General features: G+C 39.9%; 1 protein-coding gene across 1 annotated transcript in view; it reads left to right on the top strand.

The window, feature by feature from the left end:
• ush2a (Usher syndrome 2A (autosomal recessive, mild)) overlaps nucleotides 1-13,278 on the top strand; it is a 486,438-nt gene that overhangs the window by 374,196 nt on the left and 98,964 nt on the right. Inside the window, exons 57-58 of the mRNA XM_036955034.1 lie at nucleotides 8,740-8,963; nucleotides 10,529-10,880. Coding sequence (XP_036810929.1) covers nucleotides 8,740-8,963; nucleotides 10,529-10,880 — 576 coding nt within the window. The remainder of the gene's footprint in view (nucleotides 1-8,739; nucleotides 8,964-10,528; nucleotides 10,881-13,278) is intronic.

The raw sequence follows: 13,278 nt of genomic DNA, 5'->3' as shown, positions 1-13,278 counted from the left end.
AGAGGACATTAGGACAGTACAGTAGTAGTTATGTTAGTATGACTAGAGGACATTAGGACAGTACAGTAGTAGTTATGTTAGTATGACTAGAGAACATTAGGACAGTACAGTAGTAGTTATGGCTGTATAACTAGAGGACATTAGGACAGTACAGTAGTAGTTATGTTAGTATGACTAGAGAACATTAGGACAGTACAGTAGTAGTTATGGCTATATGACTAGAGGACATTAGGACAGTACAGTAGTAGTTTGGCTGTATAACTAGAGGACATTAGGACAGTACAGTAGTAGTTATGTTAGTATGACTAGAGGACATTAGGACAGTACAGTAGTAGTTATGGCTGTATAACTAGAGGACATTAGGACAGTACAGTAGTAGTTATGGCTGTATAACTAGAGGACATTAGGACAGTACAGTAGTAGTTATGGCTGTATAACTAGAGGACATTAGGACAGTACAGTAGTAGTTATGTTAGTATAACTAGCGGACATTAAGACAGTACAGTAGTAGTTATGTTAGTATGACTAGAGGACATTAGGACAGTACAGTAGTAGTTATGTTAGTATGACTAGAGAACATTAGGACAGTACAGTAGTAGTTATGGCTGTATAACTAGAGGACATTAGGACAGTACAGTAGTAGTTATGTTAGTATAACTAGAGGACATTAGGACAGTACAGTAGTAGTTATGGCAGTATGACTAGAGGACATTAGGACAGTACAGTAGTAGTTATGTTAGTATAACTAGCGGACATTAAGACAGTACAGTAGTAGTTATGTTAGTATGACTAGAGGACATTAGGACAGTACAGTAGTAGTTATGTTAGTATGACTAGAGAACATTAGGACAGTACAGTAGTAGTTATGGCTGTATAACTAGAGGACATTAGGACAGTACAGTAGTAGTTATGTTAGTATGACTAGAGAACATTAGGACAGTACAGTAGTAGTTATGGCTATATGACTAGAGGACATTAGGACAGTACAGTAGTAGTTATGGCTGTATAACTAGAGGACATTAGGACAGTACAGTAGTAGTTATGTTAGTATGACTAGAGGACATTAGGACAGTACAGTAGTAGTTATGGCTGTATAACTAGAGGACATTAGGACAGTACAGTAGTAGTTATGGCTGTATAACTAGAGGACATTAGGACAGTACAGTAGTAGTTATGTTAGTATAACTAGCGGACATTAAGACAGTACAGTAGTAGTTATGGCTGTATAACTAGCGGACATTAAGACAGTACAGTAGTAGTTATGTTAGTATGACTAGAGGACATTAGGACAGTACAGTAGTAGTTATGTTAGTATGACTAGAGAACATTAGGACAGTACAGTAGTAGTTATGGCTGTATGACTAGAGGACATTAGGACAGTACAGTAGTAGTTATGTTAGTATGACATTAGGACAGTACAGTAGTAGTTATGTTAGTATAACTAGCGGACATTAAGACAGTACGGTAGTAGTTATGTTAGTATAACTAGCGGACATTAAGACAGTACAGTAGTAGTTATGTTAGTATGACTAGAGGACATTAGGACAGTACAGTAGTAGTTATGTTAGTATGACTAGAGAACATTAGGACAGTACAGTAGTAGTTATGGCTGTATGACTAGAGGACATTAGGACAGTACAGTAGTAGTTATGTTAGTATGACTAGAGAACATTAGGACAGTACAGTAGTAGTTATGGCTGTATAACTAGAGGACATTAGGACAGTACAGTAGTAGTTATGTTAGTATAACTAGAGGACATTAGGACAGTACAGTAGTAGTTATGGCAGTATGACTAGAGGACATTAGGACAGTACAGTAGTAGTTATGGCTGTATAACTAGAGGACATTAGGACAGTACAGTAGTAGTTATGTTAGTATGACTAGAGGACATTAGGACAGTACAGTAGTAGTTATGTTAGTATGACTAGAGGACATTAAGACAGTACAGTAGTAGTTATGTTAGTATAACTAGCGGACATTAAGACAGTACAGTAGTAGTTATGGCTGTATAACTAGAGGACATTAGGACAGTACAGTAGTAGTTATGGCTGTATAACTAGAGGACATTAGGACAGTACAGTAGTAGTTATGTTAGTATGACTAGAGGACATTAGGACAGTACAGTAGTAGTTATGTTAGTATGACTAAAGAACATTAGGACAGTACAGTAGTAGTTATGGCTGTATAACTAGAGGACATTAGGACAGTACAGTAGTAGTTATGTTAGTATAACTAGAGGACATTAGGACAGTACAGTAGTAGTTATGGCAGTATGACTAGAGGACATTAGGACAGTACAGTAGTAGTTATGGCTGTATAACTAGAGGACATTAGGACAGTACAGTAGTAGTTATGTTAGTATGACTAGAGGACATTAGGACAGTACAGTAGTAGTTATGTTAGTATAACTAGCGGACATTAGGACAGTACAGTAGTAGTTATGTTAGTATAACTAGAGGACATTAGGACAGTACAGTAGTAGTTATGGCTGTATAACTAGAGAACATTAGGACAGTACAGTAGTAGTTATGTTAGTATGAATAGCGGACATTAGGACAGTACAGTAGTAGTTATGTTAGTATAACTAGAGGACATTAGGACAGTACAGTAGTAGTTATGTTAGTATGACTAGAGGACATTAGGACAGTACAGTAGTAGTTATGTTAGTATAACTAGCGGACATTAGGACAGTACAGTAGTAGTTATGGCTGTATAACTAGAGGACATTAGGACAGTACAGTAGTAGTTATGTTAGTATAACTAGCGGACATTAAGACAGTACAGTAGTAGTTATGTTAGTATGACTAGAGGACATTAGCTCAGTACAGTAGTAGTTATGTCAGTATAACTAGAGGACATTAGGACAGTACAGTAGTAGTTATGACTATATGACTAGAGAACATTAGGACAGTACAGTAGTAGTTATGGCTATATGACTAGAGGACATTAGGACAGTACAGTAGTAGTTATGTTAGTATGACTAGAGAACATTAGGACAGTACAGTAGTAGTTATGGCAGTATGACTAGAGGACATTAGGACAGTACAGTAGTAGTTATGTTAGTATGACTAGAGAACATTAGGACAGTACAGTAGTAGTTATGTTAGTATAACTAGCGGACATTAGGACAGTACAGTAGTAGTTATGGCTATGTAACTAGAGGACATTAGGACAGTACAGTAGTAGTTATGGCTATATAACTAGCGGACATTAGGACAGTACAGTAGTAGTTATGGCTATATAACTAGAGGACATTAGGACAGTACAGTAGTAGTTATGGCTATATAACTAGAGGACATTAGGACAGTACAGTAGTAGTTATGGCTATATAACTAGCGGACATTAGGACAGTACAGTAGTAGTTATGTTAGTATAACTAGAGGACATTAGGACAGTACAGTAGTAGTTATGGCTGTATAACTAGAGGACATTAGGACAGTACAGTAGTAGTTATGTTAGTATAACTAGAGGACATTAGGACAGTACAGTAGTAGTTATGGCTATATAACTAGAGGACATTAGGACAGTACAGTAGTAGTTATGGCTATATAACTAGAGGACATTAGGACAGTACAGTAGTAGTTATGGCAGTATGACTAGAGGACATTAGGACAGTACAGTAGTAGTTATGGCTGTATAACTAGAGGACATTAGGACAGTACAGTAGTAGTTATGTCAGTATGACTAGAGGACAGTACAGTAGCAGTTATGGCAGTATGACTAGAGGACATTAGGACAGTACAGTAGTAGTTATGGCTGTATGACTAGAGGACATTAGGACAGTACAGTAGCAGTTATGACTATATGACTAGAGGACATTAGGACAGTACAGTAGTAGTTATGTTAGTATAACTAGAGGACATTAGGACAGTACAGTAGTAGTTATGGCTATATGACTAGAGGACATTAGGACAGTACAGTAGTAGTTATGGCAGTATGACTAGAGGACATTAGGACAGTACAGTAGTAGTTATGGCTATATAACTAGAGGACATTAGGACAGTACAGTAGTAGTTATGTTAGTATGACTACAGGACATTAGGACAGTACAGTAGTAGTTATGGCTATATGACTAGAGAACATTAGGACAGTACAGTAGTAGTTATGGCAGTATGACTAGAGGACATTAGGACAGTACAGTAGTAGTTATGGCTGTATAACTAGAGGACATTAGGACAGTACAGTAGTAGTTATGGCAGTATGACTAGAGGACATTAGGACAGTACAGTAGTAGTTATGGCTATATAACTAGAGGACATTAGGACAGTACAGTAGTAGTTATGGCAGTATGACTAGAGGACATTAGGACAGTACAGTAGTAGTTATGGTAGTATAACTAGAGGACATTAGGACAGTACAGTAGTAGTTATGGCAGTATGACTAGAGGACATTAGGACAGTACAGTAGTAGTTATGTTAGTATGACTAGAGAACATTAGGACAGTACAGTAGTAGTTATGGCAGTATGACTAGAGGACATTAGGACAGTACAGTAGTAGTTATGGCAGTATGACTAGAGGACATTAGGACAGTACAGTAGTAGTTATGGCTGTATAACTAGAGGACATTAGGACAGTACAGTAGTAGTTATGGCAGTATGACTAGAGGACATTAGGACAGTATGACTAGAGGACATTAGGACAGTACAGTAGTAGTTATGGCTGTATAACTAGAGGACATTAGGACAGTACAGTAGTAGTTATGGCTGTATAACTAGAGGACATTAGGACAGTACAGTAGTAGTTATGGCAGTATGACTAGAGGACATTAGGACAGTACAGTAGTAGTTATGTTAGTATAACTAGCGGACATTAAGACAGTACAGTAGTAGTTATGTTAGTATGACTAGAGGACATTAGGACAGTACAGTAGTAGTTATGTTAGTATGACTAGAGAACATTAGGACAGTACAGTAGTAGTTATGGCTGTATAACTAGAGGACATTAGGACAGTACAGTAGTAGTTATGTTAGTATGACTAGAGAACATTAGGACAGTACAGTAGTAGTTATGGCTATATGACTAGAGGACATTAGGACAGTACAGTAGTAGTTATGGCTGTATAACTAGAGGACATTAGGACAGTACAGTAGTAGTTATGTTAGTATGACTAGAGGACATTAGGACAGTACAGTAGTAGTTATGGCTGTATAACTAGAGGACATTAGGACAGTACAGTAGTAGTTATGGCTGTATAACTAGAGGACATTAGGACAGTACAGTAGTAGTTATGTTAGTATAACTAGCGGACATTAAGACAGTACAGTAGTAGTTATGGCTGTATAACTAGCGGACATTAAGACAGTACAGTAGTAGTTATGTTAGTATGACTAGAGGACATTAGGACAGTACAGTAGTAGTTATGTTAGTATGACTAGAGAACATTAGGACAGTACAGTAGTAGTTATGGCTGTATGACTAGAGGACATTAGGACAGTACAGTAGTAGTTATGTTAGTATGACATTAGGACAGTACAGTAGTAGTTATGTTAGTATAACTAGCGGACATTAAGACAGTACGGTAGTAGTTATGTTAGTATAACTAGCGGACATTAAGACAGTACAGTAGTAGTTATGTTAGTATGACTAGAGGACATTAGGACAGTACAGTAGTAGTTATGTTAGTATGACTAGAGAACATTAGGACAGTACAGTAGTAGTTATGGCTGTATGACTAGAGGACATTAGGACAGTACAGTAGTAGTTATGTTAGTATGACTAGAGAACATTAGGACAGTACAGTAGTAGTTATGGCTGTATAACTAGAGGACATTAGGACAGTACAGTAGTAGTTATGTTAGTATAACTAGAGGACATTAGGACAGTACAGTAGTAGTTATGGCAGTATGACTAGAGGACATTAGGACAGTACAGTAGTAGTTATGGCTGTATAACTAGAGGACATTAGGACAGTACAGTAGTAGTTATGTTAGTATGACTAGAGGACATTAGGACAGTACAGTAGTAGTTATGTTAGTATGACTAGAGGACATTAAGACAGTACAGTAGTAGTTATGTTAGTATAACTAGCGGACATTAAGACAGTACAGTAGTAGTTATGGCTGTATAACTAGAGGACATTAGGACAGTACAGTAGTAGTTATGGCTGTATAACTAGAGGACATTAGGACAGTACAGTAGTAGTTATGTTAGTATAACTAGCGGACATTAAGACAGTACAGTAGTAGTTATGGCTGTATAACTAGAGGACATTAGGACAGTACAGTAGTAGTTATGTTAGTATGACTAGAGGACATTAGGACAGTACAGTAGTAGTTATGTTAGTATGACTAAAGAACATTAGGACAGTACAGTAGTAGTTATGGCTGTATAACTAGAGGACATTAGGACAGTACAGTAGTAGTTATGTTAGTATAACTAGAGGACATTAGGACAGTACAGTAGTAGTTATGGCAGTATGACTAGAGGACATTAGGACAGTACAGTAGTAGTTATGGCTGAATAACTAGAGGACATTAGGACAGTACAGTAGTAGTTATGTTAGTATGACTAGAGGACATTAGGACAGTACAGTAGTAGTTATGTTAGTATAACTAGCGGACATTAGGACAGTACAGTAGTAGTTATGTTAGTATAACTAGAGGACATTAGGACAGTACAGTAGTAGTTATGGCTGTATAACTAGAGAACATTAGGACAGTACAGTAGTAGTTATGTTAGTATGAATAGCGGACATTAGGACAGTACAGTAGTAGTTATGTTAGTATAACTAGAGGACATTAGGACAGTACAGTAGTAGTTATGTTAGTATGACTAGAGGACATTAGGACAGTACAGTAGTAGTTATGTTAGTATAACTAGCGGACATTAGGACAGTACAGTAGTAGTTATGGCTGTATAACTAGAGGACATTAGGACAGTACAGTAGTAGTTATGTTAGTATAACTAGCGGACATTAAGACAGTACAGTAGTAGTTATGTTAGTATGACTAGAGGACATTAGCTCAGTACAGTAGTAGTTATGTCAGTATAACTAGAGGACATTAGGACAGTACAGTAGTAGTTATGACTATATGACTAGAGAACATTAGGACAGTACAGTAGTAGTTATGGCTATATGACTAGAGGACATTAGGACAGTACAGTAGTAGTTATGTTAGTATGACTAGAGAACATTAGGACAGTACAGTAGTAGTTATGGCAGTATGACTAGAGGACATTAGGACAGTACAGTAGTAGTTATGTTAGTATGACTAGAGAACATTAGGACAGTACAGTAGTAGTTATGTTAGTATAACTAGCGGACATTAGGACAGTACAGTAGTAGTTATGGCTATGTAACTAGAGGACATTAGGACAGTACAGTAGTAGTTATGGCTATATAACTAGCGGACATTAGGACAGTACAGTAGTAGTTATGGCTATATAACTAGAGGACATTAGGACAGTACAGTAGTAGTTATGGCTATATAACTAGAGGACATTAGGACAGTACAGTAGTAGTTATGGCTATATAACTAGCGGACATTAGGACAGTACAGTAGTAGTTATGTTAGTATAACTAGAGGACATTAGGACAGTACAGTAGTAGTTATGGCTGTATAACTAGAGGACATTAGGACAGTACAGTAGTAGTTATGTTAGTATAACTAGAGGACATTAGGACAGTACAGTAGTAGTTATGGCTATATAACTAGAGGACATTAGAACAGTACAGTAGTAGTTATGGCTATATAACTAGAGGACATTAGGACAGTACAGTAGTAGTTATGGCAGTATGACTAGAGGACATTAGGACAGTACAGTAGTAGTTATGGCTGTATAACTAGAGGACATTAGGACAGTACAGTAGTAGTTATGTCAGTATGACTAGAGGACAGTACAGTAGCAGTTATGGCAGTATGACTAGAGGACATTAGGACAGTACAGTAGTAGTTATGGCTGTATGACTAGAGGACATTAGGACAGTACAGTAGTAGTTATGTTAGTATAACTAGAGGACATTAGGACAGTACAGTAGTAGTTATGGCTATATGACTAGAGGACATTAGGACAGTACAGTAGTAGTTATGTCTCTGCTCGCTGTGGTGGAGTCATGTCAGGTGGAGGGTTCATGCTGGTCCAGTCAAACTGCATTAGAAGCACTGCCATTAGAGGGAGGGATGGAGGGAGAGAGGGAGAGAGAGAGAGGGGGGTAGAGAGAGAGGGAGAGAGAGAGAGGGAGGAAGAGAGAGAGAGAGAGAGAGAATGAGAGGGAGGGAGGAAGAGAGAAAGAGAAAAGGAGAGGAAGCTAGGGAGAAATAGGAAGAAGAATAGAGGGATGAAGCGAGCAAGAGAGATGAGAAGAGGCTGACGGACAGAGGAGCGAGGGTTGACGGGTAATGGCGGTGGACGTGTGGCTGCAGGCAGGCTCAGCAACACGCAAACTACACAAATGACGTACACAACGCACGTGTCACAGTTTTGACAACACATTTCAGGCAGTCCCAGGGAGGATGTCTACTGCCACAGGAAGTTAGATACACTGGGATACACACACACAGTCACGCACACACACACATGCACAGACACACAGACAGACACACACAGAAGAAGACACTTTATTTTGATTTGGTTAAGATGGTTCGTTTCAGTGTCAGTCTGAGTCCTTTTTTCACACATTTGAACTAACGCTTCACTGATTGTGTGTGTGTGTGTGTGTGTGTGTGTGTGTGTGTGTGTGTGTGTGTGTGTGTGTGTGTGTGTGTGTGTGTGTGTGTGTGTGTGTGTGTACCCCAAGGTCTGTCCTGCTGTGGGGAGGACTATTTGAACTCCTCCACATCGCTCTGCTGTGTTGGCCATGATGGTTTTCCTAGAATGCATCCTGCTGGTAACGGAACGGTTCATCTGCAGTGCTGCGGGTCAGAGGTCATCAACCAGGAAGAGGAGTGCTGTAACGGAGTGGGCTACAACCCCCACAGACATGTGTGTGCTGACAGAGTGTCATCTGGACTAGTGAAGGAGGTAAGGAGGTAGAGTCATCTGTCTATGACAGAGTGTCATCTGGACTAGTGAAGGAGGTAAGGAGGCAGAGTCTTCTGTCTATGACTCTGTGTAGGGGGTGGGGAGGTTGTATCTGTAGTAGTGTACAAACTATACTGTATGTGTCTCTACCTGACTTCTAGAAATAGTTTGGCATTTAGTGTATTATCAATCATTATTCATGTAATCATTATTCATGTAATCATTATTCATGTAATCATTATAAATACAAAAGTATGTGAACACCCCTTCAAATGAGGGGATTTGGCTATTTCAGCCTCACCCGTTGCTGACAGATGTGTAAAATCGAGCACACAGCCATGCAATCTCCATAGACAAACATTGGCAGTAGAATGGCCTTACTGAAGAGCTCAGTGACTTTCAACGTAGCAACGTCATAGGATACCACCTTTCCAACAAGTCCAACAAGCCCTGCTAGAGCTGTCCGGTCAACTTTAAGTGCTGTTATTGTAAAGTGGAAACGTCTAGGAGCAACAAGGGCTCAGCCGCGAAGTGGTAGGCCATACAAAAAGTGTCTGTCCACGGTTGCAACACTTACTACCGAGTCTGCCTCTGGAAACAACGTTAGCATAAGAACTGTTCGTCGGGAGTTTCATGAAATGGGTTTCCATGGCTGAGCAGACTAATGCTCTTGCAGCCAGTCCCCAGATCAATGTTCCAACATCTAGTGGAAAGCCTGTTATAGCAGATAAGGGGGGACCAACTTCATATTAATGCCCATGATTTTGGAATGAGATGTTCGATGAGCAGGTGTCCACATACTTTTGGTCATGTAGTGTATATTGGACTGTGTCGTAGCCATGTGGGATGACAGCAGGTCTGAATGTATATCTATATCTATATATCTGAACACACACACACTCCTCAGGAGTCAGGGACCTGAGTCATAGCCCATTTATCAGTTGCTCCCAGGCTGTGATAGTGTGTTCCTATCCCAGCATGAGAGCAAGAAAGGTAATAGGAGAAGAAGAGAGAGAGAGGAGAGTACTGGGGAGGAACTGTCATTATGTCCTAATGATGTCATTAAGGCAGCAGCCGCGCTACACACACACACATGGCTTCCTGAAGAAACCAACCGGTATATACATACCGTACCATGGCTTAGTTACAGTTAATGGTAACAGACAGAAACACACATACTGTATATACAGTCATATGAATACTAGACACAGTGAAATACAAATATGGATCAGAAGTCCCCACATGGATATGAGAAGTATATTTTAGGCTTAGAGGTTATGGTTAGTGTTAAAATGTGGGTTAGGTTTAGGGTTAGGAGTTAGACTTAGTTTCAGGGTTAGTGTTTGAGGTTAGGGTTAACGTTAGGTTAAGGGTTAGGAGTTAGACTTAGGTTCAGGGTTAGTGTTTGAGGTTAGGGTTAAAGTTAGGTTAAGGATTAGGGTTAGGGGTTAGGGAAATAGGATTTTGAATGGGAATTAATTGTTAGGTCCCCACAAGGATATTAAAACAAACGTTGTGTGTGTGCATTCTGTATGTCTAACTGCAGTGTGTTGTCTCATTTCCAGGCCCAGTGTTTTCCCAGTACTCTGTGTTCAGTTTCTGCTGCCTCCACAGCGTACTGTGGGTCCTGTTCCTTCAACCCGTCTCTCTACATCTGTACCTGGGTCCTCACTACACACACACTCCACACCACACACACACCTGAAACCACAATGCTAAACTCACCGCAAACTACACACTCACTCATGACCTCACACACCCTCCTGACCTCACACACCCCCCTGACCTCACACCCCCCCATGACCTCACACCCCCCCATGACCACACACACTCCTTTGGAACAGTCTGATCCAGCCCTCTGCTCCTCCCAAGAAGATTTGATCTACAGTGGAGTGGCCAATAGATACAGCTACACAGGTATGACTACAGGCCAATAGATACAGCTACACAGGTATGACTACTGGCCAATAGATACAGCTACACAGGAATGACTACTGACCAATTGATACAGCTACACAGATATGATTACTGACCAATAGATACAGCTACACAGGAATGACTATTGGCCAATAGATACAGCTACACAGGTATGACTACTGACCAATAGATACAGCTACACAGGTATGACTACTGACCAATAGATACAGCTACACAGGTATGACTACTGACCAATAGATACAGCTACACAGGTATGACTACTAGCCAATAGATACAGCTACACAGGTATGACTACTGACGAATAGATACAGCTACACAGGTATGACTACTGACCAATAGATACAGCTACACAGGTATGACTACTGGCCAATAGATACAGCTACACAGGTATGACTACTGACCAATAGATACAGCTACACAGGTATGACTACTGACCAATAGATACAGCTACACAGGTATGACTACTGACCAATAGATACAGCTACACAGGTATGACTACTAGCCAATAGATACAGCTACACAGGTATGACTACTGACCAATAGATACAGCTACACAGGTATGACTACTGACCAATAGATACAGCTACACAGGTATGACTACTGGCCAATAGATACAGTTACACAAGTATGACTACTGACCAATAGATACAGCTACACAGGTATGACTACTGACCAATAGATACAGCTACACAGGTATGACTACTGTAAATTACATTCAACACTACAACTTCATTAGCAACCTCAGTGGTTATTTAGAGTAGCTTTAGTCTTGACCAATCAGAAACAACCTTACTGAGCAAGATTTAGCTGTGGCAACAAATAAATGTAAATTCATGTGACTTTGGAGACCAATGCATATTCCATGACATTCCACACTCACACTAACACGTGCTGAAACAGCTGCTTGTTTTCTAATTGCTGTACGTCTCCGGTGGGTGGTGTCGTGGGCCTGTGAGCACCTCTGTATCATTACAACTTTAAGATGGCCATTTAAACACCACTTGAGGTCTCACTCTTATTTATCTGGCCGGAGGGAGTGAGTGAGTGAGTGTGTGTGTGCGTGCGCGCGTACTCTTTCTGCACATTATTTATTTGGTTAGTTACGTCTGTTTAATCAAGACTAATGGTAGTTTGCGGGGTGGAGGGTGTGTGAGTGTTGGCATTGTGTGGAGGAAAGGAGAAGAGAGTGATTCTAGTCAACGCTGTGACACCATCTGGGCAGAGGAACATAAAGCTGTCGCTGCCCCGCCATCCACCAGATGTTTCACACACACACACACACACACACACACACACACACACACACACACACACACCAACTCAAACTGCAAACACACACAACGCTTTCATACCACAGAAACACATGCAAACACCTCATACACACATCTTACACACCACACATCCACTACTAACCTCAGTTTAACCACATACACTTAAGATAAAAATGAGCCACGTTGGCTACAATACAAACTAATTATTAAAATCACCAATGTCCGGGTTTCACAGAAATACAAACACAACATTGCCACGAGAGATGGGCAATCTGGACAAAAAGTCAAATTGCGATCAATGTAACTGTTTTACTCGATAAAGATAAATACAACAATACATTTTACGTTACATTAGCGGCAGGGCTCTAGACAATTATTTCCCAGTGCCAAGTAAGACAACTGAGATGGTAGCCTATGATTAAAAAGGTCAGCTATTTCATGAAACATATCCAGGGAATTCATGATAGATATTTTAATGTGCAACCTGTCAAAATAGGATCCAGAATGATCAGATGTATTACTTATGATCAAATAATGTTTTTACAACAATCTACAGGAACGTTGTGTAGTAAAATTACTGACATGAGCAAAATTCTTTGGTAAGAGGAAGGCGATGTCGGTGCCTGTAATTTTGGGATTATCGTCCCAGCTCTAACACACACACACAGCATTGCAAATAGTGTCCAGGGTATACTGCTCTAAACTGGGACTTGTATTAATGCTGGCATGGGACTTTGTTTATAGCCACTGCTCTAAACTGGGACTTGTATTAATGCTGGCATGGGACTTTGTTTATAGCCACTGCTCTAAACTGGGACTTGTATTAATGCTGGCATGGGACTTTGTTTATAGCCACTGCTCTAAACTGGGACTTGTATTAATGCTGGCATGGGACTTTGTTTATAGCCACTGCTCTTGCTAACAGAGGAAACGTTTGCGTTTGCTTTCCGTAAAGCTCTCCTGTAAGGGATCTATCTCACATATGTTCACAGTCAAGATGTACGCATAAGGAGTACTTTTGACTGTGTGTGTGTGTGTGTGTGTGTGTGTGTGTGTGTGTGTGTGTGTGTGTGTGTGTGTGTGTGTGTGTGTGTGTGTGTGTGTGT

This window comes from Oncorhynchus mykiss, chromosome 19 (genome assembly GCF_013265735.2).
Source record: "Oncorhynchus mykiss isolate Arlee chromosome 19, USDA_OmykA_1.1, whole genome shotgun sequence".
Taxonomy (NCBI): domain Eukaryota; kingdom Metazoa; phylum Chordata; class Actinopteri; order Salmoniformes; family Salmonidae; genus Oncorhynchus; species Oncorhynchus mykiss.
The sequence above is the reverse complement of the archived record's forward strand: the minus strand, read 5'-3'. Positions and strand labels throughout refer to the sequence as shown.